The sequence below is a fragment of the Jaculus jaculus genome, chromosome 15 (assembly GCF_020740685.1).
Source record: "Jaculus jaculus isolate mJacJac1 chromosome 15, mJacJac1.mat.Y.cur, whole genome shotgun sequence".
NCBI classification, from domain to species: domain Eukaryota; kingdom Metazoa; phylum Chordata; class Mammalia; order Rodentia; family Dipodidae; genus Jaculus; species Jaculus jaculus.
The window spans coordinates 74857146-74881183 of NC_059116.1; the positions used below are offsets into that span (position 1 = coordinate 74857146).

At 44.3% G+C, this 24038-nt stretch overlaps 1 protein-coding gene across 2 annotated transcripts in view; it reads right to left on the bottom strand.

Annotated features, from left to right (window-relative positions):
• The window catches only part of Fbh1 (F-box DNA helicase 1), a 51387-nt gene that overhangs the window by 10341 nt on the left and 17008 nt on the right, over positions 1-24038 (bottom strand). For both annotated transcript variants that reach the window (XM_045135037.1, XM_045135036.1), the window contains 13 exons: positions 18325-18417; positions 17319-17413; positions 13948-14116; positions 13155-13377; positions 11814-11901; positions 11645-11731; positions 10850-10986; positions 6051-6150; positions 5841-5962; positions 3531-3606; positions 2859-3056; positions 2225-2350; positions 406-512 (listed from right to left, as the gene is read on the bottom strand). In XM_045135037.1, the coding sequence (XP_044990972.1) occupies positions 406-512; positions 2225-2350; positions 2859-3056; positions 3531-3606; positions 5841-5962; positions 6051-6150; positions 10850-10986; positions 11645-11731; positions 11814-11901; positions 13155-13377; positions 13948-14116; positions 17319-17413; positions 18325-18417 (1621 nt within the window). The remainder of the gene's footprint in view (positions 1-405; positions 513-2224; positions 2351-2858; positions 3057-3530; positions 3607-5840; positions 5963-6050; positions 6151-10849; positions 10987-11644; positions 11732-11813; positions 11902-13154; positions 13378-13947; positions 14117-17318; positions 17414-18324; positions 18418-24038) is intronic.

Below are 24038 nucleotides of genomic sequence, written 5' to 3' on the forward strand. Positions count from 1 at the left end.
GCCTTTACCCCCTGAGCTATCTCCCCAGCCCTCCGTAGCATGGATAAAGAACAAAACAAGAAGGTGAGAGTAGATGCTATGATGCGGAAGGGGGGAGGGAGGGGGAGAAGTTGAAAAAAGGGAAAGGGAAAGGGAAAGGGAAAGGGAAAGGGAAAGGGAAAGGGAAAGGGAAAGGAGTATTCTAAACAGGTCCTTGAACCTCATAAGGAGAGAACATGGAAAGAAAGCACACTTTCATCTCACTGGCAGGAACACTTCTTGCTCTAGAAACTGGCACCTCTGCACCTATATACAGAGCCTTTCCCTCCACCTGGCATCCTGATTTGAGGGCCTGACAGACTGAACCCTTACACCACACGCAGTTCAAATGCTGGCAAGCCAGCTCAGACCATCCACTCCTCTTACCCCAGCCAGAGTCAGAATGTTCTCCAGTGATTTGGTCATGATGAGCCGCTTCTTGGCACGAGTTACTGCAACATACAGTAAATTCCATTCATCCTCAGAAAACGACTCTAAAGGAAGGGAAAAATTAACACCTCAAAAGCCTATCTGCAAACAGGTAGTGTACTTATCTACTTCTTAAACTAACTAACCTTCAAAAATCTCTCAACAGCTAGGCATGGTGGTATATGCCTTTAATCCCAGCACTCAGGAAGCAGAGGTAGGAGGATCTCCATGAGTTCAAGGCCAGCCTGAGACTCCATAATGAATTCCAGGTCAGCCTGAGCTAGAGACCCTACCTCGGGAGAACAAAAAACAAACAAAAATATCTCTCAACATTTGCAAGTTGTATATCCATAGTTTTTCTACAAACCCCACATGAACTAGTAACACAAAAGGCTCAGTTGTCTTTCAGTCTGCTACAATAAAGCCTGGGACACTGCTGACTGATTATCCAATACCAGCAATTTATTCAATGACTACTGATGCCTGTCATCCCAGTCCTGCTGGGAGGCAGACAGCTGGGTAATGGATGGTAGATCATGCACATGTGAGGCCACTACTAACCAAGGGCCAGCGCGCAGCCTATCTGCTGCTCTCCAGCGCCTGTGGTCTTTGCACACTTCCCTACAGTGTGGATCTGGATCAGTTCAGTCCAATATAAAATACCTTATGTCGTCACATTTACAAGGTCTGAACTGCCCACCTCACAGCTACCATCTCCCAGTCGGAACAGCTAAAGCAGCTGATTTGTAAGTAGATCACAAGCCACTGAATTGTGAACGCACTTTGAATATAACGGATTATGCAGTGTACAAGTTGTATCTCACTAAAGCAGCTGCCCCCAAAATTATGTAAACGAACATAAACAAGCAGGAAAGTAAAGGCTGCAGCACAATATACAACCACGTCTCCCTCCTAACCAAAAGCAACTGACGGCTCTCACAGTCATCTACTTTCTCACTGCAACTTCTGTTAGCACCAGGGCTTGCCTCCTTTTGTGGCATCATTCCAATGTGTGCTATGATCCAAACTCTGAATCCACATTTAGCCATTTAAAACTTTAAATAGTTTTATTCTGAGATATAAAATCACAGCAAAAGCACTGTTGCATAGTGCAATGACATCTTGAATACCGATTAATTACACAGCAAATGATAAAAATAAACATGCGAACACTTCAGGGGCTGGGGATATAGCTCAGTGGCAAAACACTTGCCTAGCATGTGTGAGGCTCTAGGTTCAAGTTCAATCCCCAGGATCACAAAAGCCAACAATAAAGAAGAAAAAAAGGCCTCAGTAAGTAAGTAAACTTAAGGCTTGTGTGAGGCTGGGGCACTCAGTGTCTGATGCTGCAGAGTCAATGTTACTGTGGCACACAGGGCTACTGTGACATAAGTACCTCACAAGCCGGCCTGAGAGAAGGACCCCGCACGTGTTTTTGTCTTTTTCCAAGGCAGGGTCTCACTCTAACCCTGGCTGACCTGGGCTCACTCTGTAATCCCAGACTGGCCTCAAACTCAGTGATCCTCCTACCTCGGCCTCCCAAGTGCCAGGATTAAAGGTGTGCGCCACCATGCTTGGCTTGTTTTTCTTCTAATAATCATAGTATTAAAAACCCAAAGTTAAAGAGCAAAAGGTGTTACTCTGGTTTTGTTCTTGAGGACCCCTGCAGGCAGCCGTATCATTCCACCTAAATCACTAAAGCTACAGGAAGCATCAGGTCAATGCCTAGCTGCCAGGCATTCAGTAAAAGTACCCCAAAAGCAACCCACATTCTTACCAACTCTGAAGTGAGGAAGCTGGGCAAGATTATGCCTGGCACAAGGCACTTTCACAAAGTCATCCAAAACATGCACAGTGTCAAACTCCAAGCCTTTAGCTTTGTGCACAGTGCCCAGAATGTACTCTAGGAGAGAGACACAGCACACTGTTAGCTGGACCCCCACACGGAAAAACAAACAGGACACAGTTAGCTGGGGCACCACAGGGGAAGAAGCAAGTGAAGACCAAGTACCCAGCTGGTATGCAGCTTAGTGGGAAAAGCAGGAAGAGGAGACAACAATTGGAAAAAAGAAAAATGTTGAGAGGAAAGTAGAAAGTTGGTCTCGGGTGACCTGACCCACTCCCACACTTCACACACACGGGGAGAGAGGCTTGCTCAAAATCATGTGTGGCAGGAAGCTGGGTCTAAGACAATCCAGTTCTAGTGGCTTCAAAGTGGAATAGCAATGGAGAGTCCCTATGGAAAATCAATTGCTCTATCTACCATCTAATACTGTACTGGGGATTAAGTCCCCAGGAACCTGTTCCCTTTCTCGTACCTAGCACAGCAATCAGGGTCAGATACAGACGAGATACTTCAAAAATCCATCTATCCCTTCTCTTGGAATGAAACAATCAATTTCTTCCCTTACCTGCAAAATCCAAATCTTCTATATGGCATCTTTCTATCCTTTCCACCAGTTCTGGAATCTGGATATTGTATTTCTCGACTACTGCAATCTTTGCTTCAAGCTCCTTGTCCTCTGCAGCAGTCACGTACCTCTTGAGGCCACTAAAGCCTTCTTTGTGTACCCATCTTCTAATAAACCGATCTTTAATAACGAGGTTTCCTAAGGAGAAGACATATCTCGGTAAGGAGGAGGCAGGTGACCCTAATGACAGCAGATGCACACTTACTTCTAACCAGCGGCCTGAGAGCGGATGGTGGCGAAAGTTGGGAGACCCAGGTTACAGTCCTGACTGCATCACTAACTCACTGTGTGTCACTGGGCAAGTCAATGTGGTGTCCTCTCCATCTCCGAGTGGTCAATTGAAAGACAACAGTGCCACAGAAATACTGCTCGTTATCGTGTGGGGCACACACAGACGAGTCAATGTATCCAAGGGCCCAGGTAGACAGTGATGCATGGGAAGAGGGCCTAAGGGACCAACACTGTAAAGCAGGGAGAGTGAGAGACAGAGCTGGGAAAATCGGTCAGCACCTCTGGAAACGGGGTTCTGGGCTTTACAGTCTTTCCGGAAGGCAGTGATAACACCGACGTGGGCCTGGCCTCCCACTGCTCTGAGGCCAGGTGGACACTCACGTTTCCTCCGTTCGTCCTCTGGCTGAAGAAGGGTCCAAATATCAATGATTCTGTCCAATCCAAATGACTTAATACCCTGAAGAAAGGGGTTTGGTGAGATTTTGGGATTTTTTTTCTTGTCTTGTTCTTTAACAAAACAACTCTAAGGATGAGATTTTGAAATAAGATGGCTGCTGTGGCTTGGAGACGTTTCTAATATTGCACCACTGCATACCCAGTAAGTGAGAACCTCATTAAGTACAAAGCACTGACAACTTCAAACTCCTCCTATGGTTTTAAAACACAATCCTAGCCACACTTTGCTTCTCATCAGTAAAAAGGCACAAAATCTACCTTCCAGGAATACACACCAGTCGTAAAGAACACAACTAGTAATTAGTAGGAATACTTGCCACTATTTCTTGTGACAAAGAATAGAGACTACTTATAGGTCCAGATTATTCTGTAACTTAAAATCAACCCCTGGGGATGAAAGGGCCTGAATGTGCCACAGGCTAACCCTCTTCCACCTAAGAAGTGCTTGCTGTGTACTGGCCGTGGCTCCAGCCCTCACAGAGCATCAGGCCCAGCACAGACAGGGGCTCCAACACCTAAGCATTTTCGACTCTGGGCCAGTGTGTATTAGCCTATGCGACAGGTGGAATTCAAGTACGATGACACATACTACAGGCTGAGTGGCAGGGACAGGGCTGGGGAGATGGCTCAGCAGTTAAGGCGCTTGCCTGCAGAGCCAAAGGACCTACATTCAACTCCCCAGGACCCATGTAAGCCAACGCACAGGTGACGCATGCATCTGGAGTTCATCTGTAGTGGCTGGAGGCCCTGGTGTGCCCATTCTATCTCTCTATGTGCCTCTTTTTCTCTCTCTTTCAAATAAATAAATAAAAATAAAAATATATATTTTTTAAGTGGAAGGGACAGAGGGAAAGAGAATAATTTATATACAGCATGGATAATATTCCAAAATTACTATCTTCTTACAATGAAAACAGCTAAATTATGCTGTATCTACTAGATAAAATATTACAAAGGCACCAGAATGAAAGAAAATATGATTATGTGCTAAGTGAGGAAAAACAGCATTTTTCATACAGAACTGTAATTATACAAAAAAATGTTGCCAGTTGTGGTGGCGCATGCTGGTAGGAAATTGCTGAAGAGGCAGAGGCAGGAGGATCAAAACAGTATCTACAGAGAAAAGAAAAAATTAGCAAGATGAGAATTATAGGAAATAAAAGTATATATGACATTTGCTTTTAGTTCCAAAACTTATATAACATTAAATAATCTTTACTTTAAAAGTTAAAATACTTTTCTTTTGTTGTTTTGGTTTTTCAAGGTAGGGTCTCACTGTAGCCCAGGCTGACCTGGAATTCACGATGGAGTCTCAGGTTGGCCTTGAACTCACAGCAATTCTCCTACCTCTGCCTCCCGAGTGCTGGGATTAAAGGCGTGCACCACCATGCCTGGCTAAAATACCTTTTATGATTTGGTATTTTACCGAGTGCCTCAAAATCACATTTTCCATAAATGAGTATCTTTTAGTGACATAACTTCCGAGTTAAATACCCCATGTCCCCAGGACGCGGGCGCAGCGCTGTGTCAGTCTAGAGATGGGCAGAATGAAGCCGCTGAGGTGGTGACTGGCCCAACCACACCTGTCAGCACAGAGCCCGAGCCTGGTGTCCACCTCCACGCGCTTTCACCTGACTGCTGCTGCTCAGCATGTTGTCCGCACAGCTGTTCTGACTTATTAACCAGAAAAGCCCTGGAAGACAGCAGCCTCACTTGGACAGTACCGTATAAGGAAAACATGCATCTTCTCAAGAGAAGCTCCTCAGGCCTGCTAGGTCCAAGTCCACAGGAACGGCCCACTCTCATCGTCAGAATGAGCAGGAGTGACGTCAGCCGCAGCATGGTGAACAGCGTTGGCAATAAAGACCCTAACAAAGCTGAACACTTACACTGGGCATGTCTGCCGGTAACATTTCTTTTACTTATTTGCAAGCAGAAAGAGACTGGGACAGGGAGAGAGCACACCAGAGCCTCTAGCCACTGCAAACTCCAGATGCACGCACCATGTGGGGCATCTGGCTTTATATAGGCACTGGGGAATCAAACACGGGTTATTAGGCTGTGCAGGCAAGCACCTTAGCCACTAAGCCATCTTTCCTGCATCTCTGTACATGAAATGGTCAACAGAAACTTTCTCTTACCTTTGAGGCCAGCCTGGGACTACAGAATGAGTTTGAGGTCAGTGTAAGACCCTACCTCCAAAAAAAAAAATTTTAAAAAGGCATTCATTCTTACCCCGATCAAATGTATCCTTGAAGGTATTTCTCCTTCCGTCACTCGGACAGCCTCATCAAACACATTGGCATTGGTCCGGGACAACAGAGCCACTTGTCCCTTTACATCTCCTCTAATGCCACCTGAGGGAGAGAACACAAACTGTGAAAATGAAACACAAAGAACAATGACCTTCAGTGACAAATAACAGACAACAGCAGAAAGCCTTACTCTGATGGTTTCCCCCGACCAGCGTCTTTTTCCTTACTCTCTTACAGACATCCAAGATGGTAGCTCCAACATAAGCTATTTCCACGCCAAATCTAAAACTCTGTCAGAAAACAACACATAAAAGCAGTTAGCAACCTCCCTTGATGCAAGTGAGCACATTTCTACCACTTCCACGACCCAGCTCCCACTAGATGAAAAGGGAATTTGGAACTTCCATGGAGTAAAATCTCAGGAGCCTGGTGATCAAAGAATTATTATTTTTAACTACTAACAAGACCATTTCTGATTTTGAATCCTGGGAATGACCACCTCCCATTTCTTTTCACTGCCATCAGCTCCACTGGGCACTGGCATTCGTGTGTGGTGAGACATGGCCCCTTTATCTCATAATACTCGCTCTATCAGAGTCACCTTTGCCAAGTACTTTAGTTCAACCATTCCCTGGCTATTAAAAAGAGCAATAAGAAGCCAGGCATGGTGACGCACACCTTTAATCCCAGCACTCAGAAGGCAGAGGTAGGAGGATTGCTGTGAGTTCGAGGCCACCCTGCATAGTGAATTCCAGGTCAGCCTGGTCTAGAGTGAGACCCTATCTCAGACATAAAAAAAAAAAAAAAAAAAAAACGTACTGGGAAAAATAAATGTGCCTACTCTTGGGGTCCTGCACTATCTGCATAGTCTTTACCATTATCCCCAACACCTACAGGAGTACACAGTTCTTGTATGTGGGTCTATCCTCCCCTTATTCAAATCACAGCTCATGAAGCATAGAAGTAAAAGTAGAGGTTTCTCCTCTTGCTTTTTTAATTACTTATTTTACTTGAGAGAGATAAAGGCAGACAGAGGGCCTCCTGCCACTGTAAACCAACTCCAGAAGCATGTGCCACATGGGCACTGGAGAATCAAACCTGGGCCATCAGGCTTTACAAACAAGAGCCTTTAATGGCTATCAGTCCAGCACTCCTCTTACTTTTGAGACTTTTTTTTTGAGGTAGGGTCTCACTCTAGTGCAGGATGACCTGGAATTCACTATGTATTCTCAGGGTGGCCTCGAGCTCATGGTGACCTACCTGCCTCCCAAGTGCTGGGATTAAAGGTGTGCGCCACCACACCTGACTCTTTGAGACTCTTTTTAAAAATTATTTATTTATTTGGGAGAGAGAATATGGGCACACCAGAGCCAACCACTGCTGTAAACAAACTCCAGAAACATTGTGTTTTGGCTTTACTTAGGCACTGGGAACTCAAACCTGGACCATCAAGGCTTTGTAAGCAAGCCCCTTTAACCACTGAGCTATATCTGTAGCCCTTTTGAGACTCTTTCAACATTAACTTACAAACACTGCCCAGCACAAATAAACTCTAAGTAAAATCACTATTAAATGAACATTCACAGGTTGGGGACATAGGTCAGAGGTTGACCACCTGGCTAGCAAGTATGAGAACCTGGGTTCAATCCTTAATACCACAAAAACATTTTTTAAAATATTTATTTATTTTAATATTTGCATGGGGAAAGAGACATATACACAGAGTAACAGAGCCAGGGAGAAGAGAGAGCAAATGAATGCACCAGGGCCTTCAGCTTTGCGGGCAAATGCAGGGGCTGGAAAGATGGTAGAGTGGTTAAGGTGCTAGCCTGCAAAGCCTAAAGACATAGATTCGATTCTCCAGTACCAACATAAGCCAGATGCACTGGTGGCACATGCATCTGGAGTTCATTTGCAGTAGCTGGAGGCCCTGGTGTACACATTCTCTATGTCTATCTTCCTCTTCCCCCACTCTCTCAAATACATACATATAAAATATTTTTAAAAAATTACTTTGAGTGCTGGAGAGATGGCTTAGCGGTTAAGCGCTTGCCTGTGAAGCCTAAGGACCCCGGTTCAAGGCTTGGTTCCCCAAGTCCCACGTTAGCCAGATGCACAAGGGGGAGCACGCGTCTGGAGTTCGTTTGCAGAGGCTGGAAGCCCTGGCGCGCCCATTCTCTCTCTCTCCCTCTATCTGTCGCTAATAAATAAATAAATAAATAAAATAATAAAAAATAAAAAAATTACTTTGAGCTGGGCGTGGTGGCGCACGCCTTTAATTCCATCACTTGGGAGGCAGGTAGGAAGATCACCATGAGTTCGAGGCCACCCTGAGACTACATAGTGAATTCCAGCTCAGCCTGGGCTAGAGCAAGACCCTACCTTGAGGAAAAAAACAAAACAAAAAAACCCTACTTTGAGCAGACAGGACCTCAAGGTCTCCCAATCACATAACAAGTTTACACTTTAATGTAAGAGGCTTATTTCATTGGCCTCTAGGTCAAGTTTATTAAAAGCAGTTCTTAAAGTTCTTAAACCTCTGGTCTAAGAACCAATCATCCTTCTGAAAATTATGAAGGCTTCCAATGAGCTTTTACTGTATCTGTCTATATTCACCATATCAGACAATTTAAACTCCCTAAAACTAAGCACATTACATGACAGCATAAAGCATACTTTTCTAAAACAACTAATTTCTCAAAACAAAAACAAAATGAACAGGAAAGTGACACTATGTATGTATGTATGCATGCATGCATCTCTTTTTTGCTGTTGTTGTTTTCTCAAGATAGGGTCTCTCTAGCCCAGGCTGACCTGGAGCTCCCTCTGCAGTCCCAGGCTAGCCTCAAAGTCACAGCAATCTTCCTATTTCAGCCTCCTGAGCTCTGGGATTAAAGCCATGTATCACCACACAGGGCTGAATTTGACACGTTTAACAACCTGTTTAAAGCCAGGCTTCTCATACTGAAATATGTCAGACTGCTGTGACATACTGTCTTGGTCAAAGTTAATGAGAAAATGGATATTTGTAGAGGGAAGAGCCTTTATGCATAACCAAAGACACGATGGCTTGCCACACCATGGTAGACACAAGACTACCAATTTTTTTTTTGTTTGTTTTTTTGAGGCAGAGGGTCTCACTCCCATCCAGGCTTGACCTGGAATTAACTATGTAATCTCAGGGTGGCCTCGAACTCACAGCGATCCTCCTACCTCTGCCTCCCGAGTGTTGGGATTAAAGGCGTGCGCCACTATATCCAGCTCAAGGGTACCAATTTTTAAAAAATATTTAAACCAGCCATGGTGGTGCACGCCTTTAATCCCAGCACTCAAGAGGCAGAGGTAGGAGGATTGCTGTGAGTTCGAGGCCACCCTGAGAATACAGAGTGAATAACCTGGGCTAGAGTGAGACCCTACCTTCAAAAATCAAGAAACAAGCAAATATATATTCATATTATATATATATACATACATATACACACACACACACGTATATACACACATACATACATACATATATATATATATATTTTTAAAATTTTTATTTATTTATTTATTTGAGAGTGACAGACACAGAGAGAAGGACAGATAGAGGGAGAGAGAGAGAATGGGCGCGCCAGGGCTTCCAGCCTCTGCAAACAAACTCCAGACGCGTGCGCCCCCTTGTGCATCTGGCTAACGTGGGACCTGGGGAACCGAGCCTCGAACCGGGGTCCTTAGGCTTCACAGGTAAGCGTTTAACCGCAAAGCCATCTCTCCAGCCCTTTTTTTTTTTTTTAATGAGAGAGAGAATGGACATGCCAGGGCCTCTAGCCACTGCAAATGAACTCCAGACACACATGCCACCATATGCATCTGGCTTACATGGGTTCTAGGGAATCAAACCTGGATTCTTAAGCTTCATAGCCAAGTGCCTTAACCAGTAAGCCATTTCTCCAGCTCAGCTTCTAAATTGTTAAATTTACTTCACAGGAACTGGGGGTGGTGGTACACACCTTTAATCCATGTACTCAGGAGACAGAGGTAGAGGGATCACTGTGAGTTCAAGACTAGATAGTGAATTCCAGGTCAGCCTGGGCTAGAGTAAGACTCCACCTCAACCACCCACTCCACCAAAAAAAAAAAAAAAAAATTTTAGTGCACAGGAAGAAATAGCAACAAACACTGTGAGCTATTTTCCTTGTAGTCACCATTTATTTCGTTCTTCTTTGGGAAAGTGCCAAACCTACAACTCTGAATAACTATGATCAATCAACTGACCCTATGAATGAAAATGCACAAAAAAGCAGTCAGGTCGGCTCACAACCCAACTGTAACGGAGATCTTCCTTGGTCAAGTGCTTCAGTGAGAACACTCTCCCATGCCTCCCATTTCAAGTCTCAGGGTGAAAGAGACGTTCTCAAGGGTCAACCAGTCAATGGAAAATCATTTTGCTTCACATCAAGCACATTCTTCAATAACATGCTGTTTTTCCTTTCTAATTCTGAATGTGGGCTGAGATGGCTCAGTGGTTAAATGTACTTGCTTGCAAAACCTACCAGTCCCGTTCAATTCCCCAACACCCATGTAAAATCAGATGCAAAATCAGTGGCACCAGCATTATATTCGTTTACAGTGGCAAGAGACCCTCATCGACACAAATCGGGGGCACACACACACATACACACACACGTGTGCAAATAAATAAAAATGTTTTTAAAAGATAGTAATTCAGAATGTGTTGAAGTAAACTGCTAGCCAGTTTCATGCCAAGGCCTTGCTTCATGGTAAGGTTCTCACTGTCAATGCCAATGCCAATGCCAATGCCAATACAGCAAAGAAAGAAAAGCAAGTAATGATCACAATGGCTGAGTCTGCAGACCTCTTGAACCTGTGCTTCGAGAGCACCGCACAGAAGCCAGGACACAGGACCCGCTGTGACCCTCAAGGAGAGCATGTAACAAAGCAGGAGGTCACTTCTAGGAACTGAGAAGCACAGCAAGCGCTTACCTGAGTGAGATAGAACACATGAGTGTGGGGGACCGTGAAGAGCGCATTGACTGCGCCGCGGAAGGTGTAGATCTGTTGGTGGGGATCCCCTACAAAGATCTTTCCACAGGGCTGAGACAGAACTATGTTCATGATAGCTGCAACCAAGAGAGGAAAACGTGAGGACTCTGAAGGACTCCGACTCACACAGTAAAAAGAAACAACAGCAAGAAAGGAAGCAAAGCAAGACCAAGCCAGACAACAAAGCTGTCTTTTTCTGTAGAGCTGGCACTCCGTCAAAAAAAGTAATTCCATAACAGACTAGGGGAAGAGTTTTTGGTCCTAGAAATACAGTTTATTTTTAGTCCTAGGTAAATTTTTATGTGACTATAATATATAAGTAAATATTATATGAGGCAATTTTTTTCTGCAACACTATGACTATCCAAAATTACCTAGTAAGTCACATTCACAATATTGTCAGTGTTCTCTATTAGCCACACAACACCAAGCTTCACTCTGAATTGACCACAATTTCTCACTCAGCAGGAGGCTAGGGCCTTGCATCTGGTGAATTACCAAGTCAACATTTTACTAACAACTTCAGCCAAACATATGGAGGAAGATTAATCTGCTTCAAGCAAGGGAACAATTGTGGAAATCTTAAGTAAAATGAAAATCTCTGAAAGACTCTTGAAAGAGTATCATTTGTCCCTCTTCTTTATCACAGTGACTGCTCCACACACACGCCTTCTTACATAGTCATGACGCTGCTCTACATATTTGACACTAGTGATGTCTTGAACAGTTTATCACCTGGGGTACAGTCCTGCGCCTCGTCCACAAAGATGGCATCGAAAGAGGCAAGCAAAGGCTTGCTCAGCTGCCAGAGTTTCAAATAGCCTGGAAGAAGGGAGTAGCAAGAGTCACAACCCACAGGAAGCACAGTTACATGGACAGATACCCGAGGGGAGAGCCTGCCTACCGTCATGAGTCATCTGATACGCCTCTTCTTTGCATTCCCCCAGCTTCCTCATGTTGTCCCAAAGTCGGCTGGCTTCAAGGACACCGTTCTAGAAAATAGAGAACAGTCACCCAAAGTTTTAAGACCCCAGAAAAGACAACCTTCAAGTTCACACTTCTGCTTCCACAAAGACAACACCCTCCCCCCCGCCACCAGGGGCTGGAGAGACAGCACAGCGGTTGAAGGCGCTTGCTCACAAAGCCCAGTGCCTACATAAGGCCAGACGCACAAAGCGGCACAGGCATTTGGGGTTTGTTGGCAGTGGCAAGAGGCCCTGCAGTGCCCATATTCTCATTCATTCATTTTCTCTCTCTCTCTCTTTCTTGCTCACTCTCTACTTGCAAATAAATAATAAATAGGAATAATTTTTCTAAAAACAGATACCATTACAGAACAGAGGTGGGAGGTATCCACTACAGCTCTACCTTTGTGATCTTTATCACAAAGTTCATGTACCAGAAAAAGGCCCAATTATTTTTCTAGATTCATGAATGGTAACTCATAAAATGAATGACAAATGACTCAAGACTTGACAAAAGGAGCAATCAACGTTTTTGTAAAGTGTGAGATTTATTTTAGCAAAAAGATAAGGGGGAAAGCAAAGCAAGAAGGTGCCCAAGCCAAGAGAAGTTCTTCTCCTTCCTAGAGAATCCCGCACCTAGGAGAAAGCCTCTCTCCAGGGCAGAAGCCGGAGGGGAGGGGGTCATTCACATGAACTATTTATATGAACCAGACATCCAATTAAGGAAACAGACTTTTCCACTAGCATAGCAAATCTATATAGAAACCACAACCATTAACATGGGATTTTTTTTATAATCATGGAAAATGCTAATAAAAATTAAAAAAAAAAAAGAAGAAATAAACCACAACCAAAAATTAAATGAGACTTCTAGTCACTAGATAAGTGCAGATTTTGGGTCCACAATACCCATCCAATGACAAGTCCCTCAATGTCTAATATGATTTGTTAAATGAGAAGGTTAAGTCAGGCAAGAAGTCACACTTCTACAATTCCAGCACGAGGAACAGGGAGCTCAAGTTTGAGGTCAGCCTAGGTCACACAGCAAGACCCTTCCTCATAAACCAACCAACCAAGCAAATGAGAAGTCATGAGGACCAAGATGAGAACTGAGGCCAGAGGATGCCCTTTCTCCCCAGGAGATATGCCATCCAAGTCACAGGTGCCAGGACAGGTCTCTAGTCCCAGCGGTCCTCCTCCAACTTCCTATGAGTGGCTCTCGAGACATGAAAGACAGAGAAAACACCACATCCCTGACCCTGAAGACCTCTGATACTCACCAGTTTCTCACTCTGCTCAACCATGACTCTCTGTCCTTGGCTGTTCTTACACCAGATAGGTACATGATCAATAGTCAGCTCTTCATCAGCAGAGGCAAAGAAATTCTCCAAGGTTTTGCACACTAACTTGGCCCTGATGAATCCACCTTTCCCTTCAGCGAGGACAGAGCTGACCATGAAAGGTGTTAACTTGAAGAGGTTCAACTTCTTCTTCTGCTGGTACCTGTAACGCACACCCCAAGTGAACAGTATTTGGTCTCTCAAACACTGGTAGTTACTGTAGCCCCATTCTCTCCAGTGACACCCCAAGACAAGGTGGTATGTTACACAGGTGAGGCAATGTTTGACTCGAAATGGCTTTCATGAACTCACGAATCACAACCCAGAAGATAAACTGACTCCCAGGAAACAGCACTCCTCCTAGGTGTGGCCCACACTCCAAGTAACCCCACAGGGGACATCCCAAGTTCTTTTAAGCTTTCATGTCCATCCAAAAAGCCTCGCGTGCTTGGGAGGTTTCCATACCCACCCTTGTAAAGGAATGCTAACACTTCTGGATTTGTAATATCCTAAACTTTGAACTAGTCATTTTGACTTCTGGTGCCTCAATTCTCATTAGAATTCCTTCTCAAAATAATGTTAACTGTAAACATGTATTTTTATAGTGTAAAACTACCAATCACTACAGGTAACAACACGGCATCTTAGGATTGTGAGGTAAATTCACAGTGGTCCTATGACCATCACATGAACAGCAGTAGGAGGTCACACAGAAACACACGGCAATGCTCACTTCCGCCCGACGTGGCCATAGGCCATAGAATGGAAGGTTTTGCAGATAACATTGCTGGGGAAGACGAGCTCCGCCTGCTTTGCAATGCTCTTGTTGAACGTAACATACAGAAACCTGCTCTGAGACCACTTCTCGGCATACTTGACCAGGGTAGAGGTCTTCCCAGTGCCTGTGGAAGTCAAGAGGAGAGGATGTGACCCTCTAGCTAAGCAAAACATGCTCCAGGATCTCCACTCAGATCTTTCTCAGGCTGATATCAAGACCGACTTAGCTCTTTAAGAAAGTGGTGCTCTGAAAATGAAAAGAGCAGACAAAGGGGGGCTGGGTTCTTGGCTCTGGCAGGATCTAGCCAAGCACAGTAGTGCAAGCCGTGTGATCGCAGGACTTCGGTCTGCTCCTCAGCAATATAAGGTGACACTTGTTCAGTAAAGATGACCAACCAGCAAGGTGCCCAGCAGCAGGAACTCAAAAACTGGCTGGTTGCTGGGCATGGTGGCACACACCTTTAATCTCAGCCTGGGACTACAGAGTAAGTGGCAGATCAGCCTGGGCTAGAGTGAGCCCTACATAAAAAACAAAACAAACAAACAAACAAACAACAACAACAAAAAAAAAACGCACTGGCTAGTTACTGCTGGTCTAGCATTCACTCGGGTCTCTGAAGCAATTGCATGCAAAGGAGACTCAAAGACCATCTGTTTTACCTTTCCTATTCAATAACTCATTTAATAAATATTACCTGGGTATCTCTTGTGCACTCAGCCATATGCCAGAAGTACTATGAGATGCTAAAAGTATGCCTTACAATGTTACAATGTAGTTGAATAAAATCTTATCAAATGTAGTTGAATAAAAACATCAACACATGGGCCTGGAGAGATGGCTTAGTGGTTAAGGCATTTGCCTGAAAAGCCAGAGGATACTGGTTCGACTCTCCAGGACCCACGTAAGATAGATGCACAAGGAGGCACATGCATATGGAGCTCATCTGCAGTGGCTAGAGGCCCTGGCACGCCCATTTTCTCTCTCTGCCCCTTTCTCTCAAATAAATAAAAATATTTTTAAAAAGTCAACATAAGGTGAAACTCAACAAATAAGAGGGTTGGGCATGGTGGTGCACACCATTAATCCTAGACTCAGGAGGCAGAGGTAGGAGGACTGTCTTGAGTTCAAAGCCACCTTGAGACTACATAGTGAATTCCAGGTCAGCCTGAGCTAGAGTGAGACCCTACCTTGGGAAAGGAGGGGTTAGAGTTCAGCAATTGGATATTTAGAACTCACTGATTAAAGAAGCCTTCATCATGAAGAAACAGAAACCGATGAGAATCAGGTTGGAGAGATGGCTCAGTGGTTAAAGTTTGCTAGCAAAGCCTGACAACCTAGGTTTGATTCCCCAGTTCCTATGCAAAGTCAGGTGCACAAAGTGGCACATGCATCTTGAGTTGGATTTGCAGTGGCAGGAAGCTCTGGCATTCTAATGCCCCTCTGCTCCACTCCGCTCCCCTCCCTCCCCTTTCCTTCCTCTAAGTAATATACTTAAAAATAAAGAAATAAGGCGGGCGAGATAGCTTAGTAGTTAAGATGCTTGCCCTGAAAGCCTAAGGACTCCCACTGGAATCTTTCAGATGTCAAGTGACACAAGCGTACAATGTTGTGCATGCGCACAAGGGGGCGTGCACATCTCGTGTCCATTCACAGCGGCTGGAAGGCACTGACGTGCCCATTCTCTCCCTCTCTCTCTGCCTCTCTCTCTCAATAAATAAATAAATAAATAAATAAATAAATAAATAAATAAATAAATAAATAGATAGGGCAGGAGAGATGGCTTAGCAGTTAAGGCATTTGCCTGCAAAGCCAAAGGATACAGGTTCAATTCCCCAGGACCCACATAAGCCAGATGCACAAGGGGCAAGTGCATCTGCAGTTCGTCTGCAGTGACTGGAGGCCCTGGCGTGCCCATTCTGTCTGGCTGTCTCTCTTCTCTCTCTGCTTACAAATAAATAAAATTTTAAAAAATAATAATAAATAATGAGAATCAATATGGTATGGTAAACAGAGAAAAGGAGAAATGGAGGAAACAACAGAAAAAGAGGAAGAAAGGGAAGAGGAGAAGGGAAGATGGGGAGGAGACAGAAGGTGGCAAGCCTTCAGAGAGAGAGGCGTCCAGTTGTTAAGTATAGCTCTGCCACTTTTGTTCTTACCTAATCTGGACCTTCAATTTCTTTATAAAATAAGGGTAACTAAAGAACTTCACAAAGCCAGGCGTGGTGGCACACACCTTTAATCCCAGATTCAGAAAGCAGAGGTAGAAGGATCACTGTGAGTTTGAGGTCATCCTGAGAATACAGAGTGAATTCCAGGTCAGCCTAGACTAGAGTAAGACCCTACCTTGAAAAACCAAAAAAAAAAAAACCAAAAAAGAAGAACTTCCCAACACGTTGTTGGGACCTGTAGCACGACAGGCCACTCACAAGGTTGGGTAGAGCACCAGCAGGAAGAGGTCACATAGAGAAAACAGCACAAACAGACTAAGAAGGCAAATGAGCCGACTGAGGCACAGGAGTGACGGCATATTTAAGGAAACACGTAGAAGCAGAGGGTGGTACTCAGGACATCACCTTCCAAAGCAAGGAACTACTGCACCCTTTAAACAGATGAACATGAGCTCTCTCCAGAAGCAACTAGTGACTCAGCATACACAATGGCATGTGAGGGATTCACCCCTCAAGATAAGTGCTCATAATTGTCTGTCTAAACAAGCATTCCAATTTCCAGGGCTGGAGAGATGGCTAAGCAGTTAAAAGGCGTTTGCCTACAAAGCCAAAGGACCACAGTTTGATCCCCCAGGACCGACATTAGCCAGATGCACAAGGTGGCGCATGCATCTGGAGTTCATTTGCAGTGGCTGGAGGCCCTGACATGCCTATTCTCTCTTTCTCTTTCTCTGCCTCTTTCTCTCTCACTCCCTCAAATAAATGAACAAATAAAAATTTAAAGAAAGAAAAAAAGAATTCTAGTTTCCATATTCCAGGCAGTAATAAGAGAAAACTAGTTCTTCCTGGCAGGCTGCTTTTGACATTATCTGACTGATAATTCAATGAAAGATCAAGGATGGACATGGTGGCCCATGCCTTGTAGACCCACTGCTTGAGAGACTGAGGACTGCCATGAGTTTGAGGTCAGCGTGGGGCTACAGAGTGAGTTCCAAGTCAACCTGGGCTAGAATCAAAAGTGAAACCCTGCCTTGCAAAAAGCCAAAAGAGAAGGGCCAAGTTCAAAGTTGTGGCAGGCAGTGGAGAGGAGACGCAACAGCGGCAGGCAGGAGCGCCACGTCTCCTGATGCTCACTCAGGAAGCTGACTGAGCTCTCACCTGCAAATGCCATGATTTTGACCACCTGAAGAGGCTCCATCTTATGGTTCAGAATCAGCTGCTGCTCGTGTGTAAGCTGGATGGGCGTTTTCTTGCTACAACCAGAAAACAGAAGTTGAAAAAATAGAAATGAATTAAAAAGTCCAGGGGGTGAACTGTCCAAACACCCAAATGAGCAAACTGGATAACCAAAAGTACACCCAAAGCATGCCTCCCTTAGGGGGATAAAAATGCTCTAAAACTAGATCACGATGCAGCTGTACAATTCAGTAAGTGTACTCAAAATCCTCAAAATGGGAGAAGGGCGAGGGAGATGGCTCCATTGTAAAAGATGCTTCCTTGAAAAGCTTGCTGGTCCAGAATTTAATTCCCCAGTACTCACATAGAGCCAGATGCACAAAGAAGCAGCAAGAAGCCCAGGCATGCCCATATACACAGACTCTCTCTCAAATAAATGAAAGTATCAAATTTTTTACGGGTAAAATTTATACAACTGTGCCTACATAACATGGTTAAAGCAAAACATCTCCCTTCCTTTCAGACAAGAGGAAGAGTCAAGAATGGAAAACAAGCCAGGTGTGGTAGCACAAGCCTTAATCCCAGCACTTGGGAGGCAGAGGGAGGAGGATCGCCATGAGTTCAAGGCCAGCCTGAGACTAGAGTGAATTCCAGGTCAGCCTGGGCTGGAGTGAAACCCTACCTTGAAAATAATAATAATTTTTAAAATAACAGAATAAAAAGGGGGACCCGGGAGATGGCTTAGAGGTTAAGGCACTTGCCTGTGCAGCCTAAGGACCTAGGTTCAATTCCCCAGCACCCACATAAGCCAAATGCACATGGTGGTGCATGCATCTGGAGTTTGTTTGCAGTGACCAGAGTACCTGGAACACCCATTCTCTCTCTCTCTCTCTCTCTCTCTCTCTCTCAAAATAAATAACATTTAAAAAAAAGAAAGAAACTAAGAATGAAGAAAAATTGCATACCCACATACAGCGCACATACATACCCTGGCCACACAGATGGCTCCTCTTTAGCTTTGCTGGCCTGAGGACAGGAATTCTCCTGAAGATATAGGCAATAGAAAATGTTGTAGTGAATCCTAATGGATTTAAAAAAATAGATTTAGAGACTTTCAAATTAAAGTTAGTGTATCTTATTATGCCTTGAATGCATTTACTCTTTAACATTTCTAAAAAGAAATTCCATTACATAGAATGATGAGAAGAAAACAATTTATTGGAGCTGGAGAGATGGCTCAGTAGAGTAGTTAAAGGCACTTGCAAAGCCTGGTGTCCTGGGTCTGATTCTCCAATACCCACATAGAGCCAGATGCACAAGGTGACCCATGTGTCCAGAATTGTTTGCAGTGGCAGGAGACCCTAGCACACCCACATACTCTCTCAAATAAATACAGCAAATACATTTTTTTAAAAAAAGAATTTACTATACAGCTGACAAATGCACCTTTGGAAGGGCTTCTCTGTGTAACATCACACAGAGTGCGGCCGAGGAGCAGGAGTGAGAGCTGGCAGTGACTCAGAGAAAGGGCAGACAGCACGAGTCAAAGCAAGCACAAAGCCGCTCTCCTCACAAGGCGCCAGCTTGGCAAATACAACCCTGCCCATAAACTTAATGCCATCATCTTCCTAAAGCTCGGCTGCTCCCTTGCCTATTTCTTACGAAGTTAACACTCGTGTAGAACACGTGTGTATGGAAGTAGAAAAGGGAGTACTGGGAACGGAAGGGTATAGCTAGGGATGTGAGAGAGGAAGACAGGGAAAAAGAGGGTCAATTAAAACTAGGTATTCAGATTTACTGACCTACCAACTCAGCAAAGGTGAGACAGGAAGGTAACAGGGCCATCTCAAAGTCAGACATACAGGCCTGCGTTGGAACTGCTAATCACACTTTCTATATCAGGGCAGAGTGCTAAATAAGAATCTCAGCTGGGCATGCGCCCAGCACTCGGAAGGCAGAGGTAGGAGGATCACCTTGAGTTCAAGACCAGCCTGAGACTACATAGTGAATTCCAGGTCAGCCTGGGCTAGAGAGAGACCCTATCTTAAAAAAATGTGGGGGGGAGGCTGGAGAGATGGCTTAGCAGTTAAAATGCTTGCCTGCAAAGCCAAAGGACCCAAGTTTGATTCCCCAGGACCCATGTAAGCCAGATGCACAAGGGGCGCATGCATCTGGAGAGTTCGTTTGCAGTGGCTAGAGGCCCTGCCACGCCCAATCTCTTTCTATCTGCCCCCCCAAACAAATAAAATGAAGTAAAAATAAAAATAAATTTAAAAAAGGGGGGGCAGGAGGGATGGCTTAGTGTTTAAGGCGTTTGCCTGCAAAGCCAAAGGACTCTGGTTCGATTCCCCAGGACCCATGTCAGCCAGATGCACAAGGGGGCACATGCGTCTGGAGTTTGTCTGCATTGGCTGGAGGCCCTGGAGCGCCTATTCTCTCTCTCCCTCTCTCTCCCTCTTTCTCTCTCTCAAATAAATAAATAAAGCTTATAAAAAAGGGAGGTGGGCTGGAGAGATGGCTTAGTGGTTGAAGGCACTTGCCTGAGAAGCCTAAGGAACCAAGTTTGATTCCCCACATAAATGAGATGCACTGGGTAGCACATGTGACTGGAGTTCACTTGCAGTGGCTAGAGGCCCTGGCACACCCATTCTCTCCCTCTTTCTCTGTCATAAATAAATAAAAACAAAATATTTTTAAAAAAGGATCTCTAACCCACTAAGACAAATATGACTGATATGTTAGATTTGATTGATCAATTTTTAGCCCACTCTGCCCTTCTTAAATAAAGTGAGTTTCGGTTGATTTTTGTCACTTCTGACAGTTCTTCATCTACAGTGCCTTTCTGTTTCTTTTGTCTTTCATGGGGGCAGGGTCTCACTCTGGCCTAGGCTGACCTGGAACCCGCGGCATCTCAGCCTGCCAGGGGACAGGATGAAGGTGTGGGGCAACAGACCCCGCCAGCTTAGGGCACCTGGCTTCGTTACTCTACCTGTTTATTTTAAACTAACACACTCTCATTCTTTCTCTCAAATAAGTAAATAAATATTCTTTAAAATTCATAGCCGGACATGATAGTACACGCCTTTAATCCTAGCACTCAGGAGGCAGAGGTAGGAGGATCGCTGAGAGTTTGAGCTCACCCTGACACTACCCAGTGAATTCCAGGTCAGCCTGGGCTACAATGAGACCCTACCTTGAAAAACAAAAAAAAAAGGAAGGAATACTACCAAACTCCTTTTACAAAGCCAGCATTGCCTTGATAACAAAGCTGACCAAGACACAACAACTACAAAAATTACAGACCAATCTCACTCATGAACACAGATAGAAAAATTCTTAACAAAATACTAGCAAACAGAATACAGGAATACGACAAAAGGATCACTCACCCCAACCACGTAGGTTTTATCCCAGAGATGAAAGGATGGTTCAACATACAAAAACCTCCAGGCATGGTGGTGCAAGCCTTTAATCCCAGCACTTGGGAGGCAGAGGTGGGAGGATCATCGAGAGTTCGAGGCTACCCTGAGACTACATAGTTAATTCCAGGTCAGCCTGGACCAGAGTGAGACCCTACCTCGAAAACAAAAAACAAAAAACCAAAAACCAATAAATACCAAGTATGTGTATACCAAATAAATAGAATGAAGGACAAACATCACATGACCATCTCCATAGATGTAGAGAAGTCATTTAACAAAAATCCACCATCTCTTCACAATAGAAGTCCTAAATAAACTGGGGGATCAAATCCAGCACATGCATCTGGAGTCCGTCTGCAGTGGCTAGAAGGCCTGGCGCACCCAGATATTTACTTATCCATTAAAGGCCAATGACCAACCAGAATGAGATGGAAGACTCTATTGCTGAGGAGTCCACATGCTTGGGCTGCAGGTCACTGAGGAACCAAGCTGGAGCTGAGCTGGAAGCCTCCTTCCTCCCTGATGACCACCTATCAGGATGCTGGAAAGGGCTATGGAGCCTTTTGGGAGACAGAAGTCATCCACGGTGTTAAGTATCAGTGGACTCTGCAAACCTTACAACTGCACAGCCAGACCACATGTGCCAACTGGCGCAATAGTGGCACGTCTGTTATGAGGGAAAGCGTATGCTCTATTATACTGGAGGCCCGTTCCATGGAGGGAACAAATGCCTGCTATTGACAACCTAGGCCATGCTGTGGAGGTCAGGACCCTAGGGGACCAACAACTGCTGTTGTCTGGTGAAATGCATATATTATGCCCAACAAACTGTCCTCTAGGCACTTTTTTTTGTTTCTGCCCATATATTAATGCTACTCACATTTTTGTTTAGAGCTTTTCTTTTTATTTTTAATTTAATTGAGAAAGAGTGAGAAGGAGGCAGGCCAAGAAAGAGAAGGGGCGTGCCAGAACCTCCAGCTGCTGAGGCACGCGTCACCCTGTCGATCTGGCTCACTGGGGTCCTGGAGAGCCCTCCAGAGGCATGTTCTGGGTTTGAGTCCCCAGTTTATTTAGGACTTTTATTATAAAGGGATGCTGGATTTTTGTCAAATGACTTTTCTGCATATATGGACATGATCATGTGATCTTTGTCCTTCAGTCCATTTATATGACATTGAACCTGGGTCCTTTGGCTTTGCAGGCAAGTGCCTTAACTGCTAAGCCATTTCTCCAGCCCAAGAAGCTTCTCAAATGATTATGACCACAGGGCTGGTGAGATGGCTCAGAGTTTAAGGTGCGTGCCTACAAAGCCTAACAACCTGGATTCGATTCCCCAGTACCCACGTAAAAGCCAGATGCACAGAGTGGTGCACGTTTGTTTGCAGTGGCTAGAGGCCCTGGCACACCCATGTACTTATTCACCATTCTTCCTCTCCTTGCAAATAAATACATTTTTTAAAGCCACCATAGTGCTGAGAAAAAGTGACAGTGAAGTGTTCAGCACTGAGACATCTCTATCACACCCTCCAAGACTAGGAGGCCATTTCGGAAGTGATGGCAGAAAACAATTAAGAACCAAAGGGAGGGGGTAGGGCTGCTTACAATGCTATCTTCCAGTCACAAAATGGCCTTACTTAGTTATGTATGACCTCATAGGGTCTGATACTACCCACATAAGACCTTCCTAATAGGTGGAAAAATGATATCAAAATAGAAGAGAGACTAATTGAAAAGAAGGGATTCAATGGAGGGTAGATTTAGGAGTGAAAAAATGGAGGTGGGTGGGAATTATCATGGTCTATTGTCTATACTTATGAAAGCAGTCAATAAAAAAGTTTTTAAAAAATCTGGGCATGGTGGCACACGCCTTTAATCCTAGCACTCAGGAGGCAGAGTTAGGGGGATCACTGTGAGTTCGAGGCCACCCTGAGGCTACATAGTGAATTCCAGATCAGCCTGGGCTAGAGTGAGACCCTACCAAGAAAAAAAAAAAAAAGACTATAGGACTGAAGAGGTGGCTCAGAGGTTAAAGGCACTTGCTTGCAAAGTCTGAATTGGCTTAGGTTTGATTCCCTAGTACCCATATAAAGCCAGATGCACAAAGTTGCATATGTGTCTGGAGTTTGTTTATAGTGGCAAGAGACCTTGGTATGCTCCTTGCAAATAAATAATGAGTAGAATAAAATAAAAACTAAGTATAGGGCTGAAAAGATGGCTCAGCAGTTAAGAAAGTTCCTGTGCAAACATGACGACCTGAAGTGGTCTGAGAGACCACTTGAGTGTGATCTACAGGAGCCACGAAAGCAACTGGGTATGGCCATATGCAACGGTAATCCCGGTCCCAAACAGCAGCAGAGACAAGAGAACTGCCAGAGCTCATGGAAAAAAAGAGTAAGCTCTGGGATCAGGAAGTGACTCTGGCTCAAAAAAAAAAAAAAAAAAAAAAAAAAAAAGGCAGGGGGCTGGAAAGATGGCTTAGTGGTTAAGGTGCATGCCTGCGAAGCCTGAGGACCCAGGTTCAACTCCCCAGGTCCCACATAAGCCAGATGCACATGGTAGCACATGCATCTAGAGTCCATCTGTAGTGACTGGAGGCCCTGGTGTGCCCATTCTCTCTCTCTGTCTCTAGTAAATAAATAAAAACTAAATTTTTTTTAAAAAAAAGAATGGCTTAGTAGCAGAGGCCAGTAAGTTAAAAAGGAGACATAAAGGGAAGAGAAAGGAAGGGAGGAGGGTACTTAATAGGTTGATATTGTATATATGTAAGTACAATGATTGAGATGGGGAGGTAATTTGATGGAGAATGGAATTTCAAAGGGGAAATTGGGGGAAGAGGGAGGGAATTACCATGGGATTTTTTTTTATAATCATGGAAAATGCTAATAAAAATTAAAAAAAAAAAAAAAGAATGGGCAGAAGACTGATGGAGCAGATACCCAATGTTCTGCCCAGCCACCAAAGGTGAGTGTGGGGGGTACGGGACGGATGGGCACATACACAACACACTCCATCAGACACATACACAGAGAAAAAAATAAGCAAGGATAAATGAAAATATACATAAGGAAACCTGCTACTTTGTAAGCCAACTTTTTAGAAAAGGAAATAATTTCACTTACAATAGCATGACAAGATACATAGTAATAAATTTAATCAAAGATATGAAAGGTCTATACACTGCAAATCTTACGACATTCATGAATAAAACTGAAGAAAGCCTAAGTAAGGGGGGGGGGATGTCAAATACAAGAACTTTTTTTAAAAAAGTCTCCAAGTTATC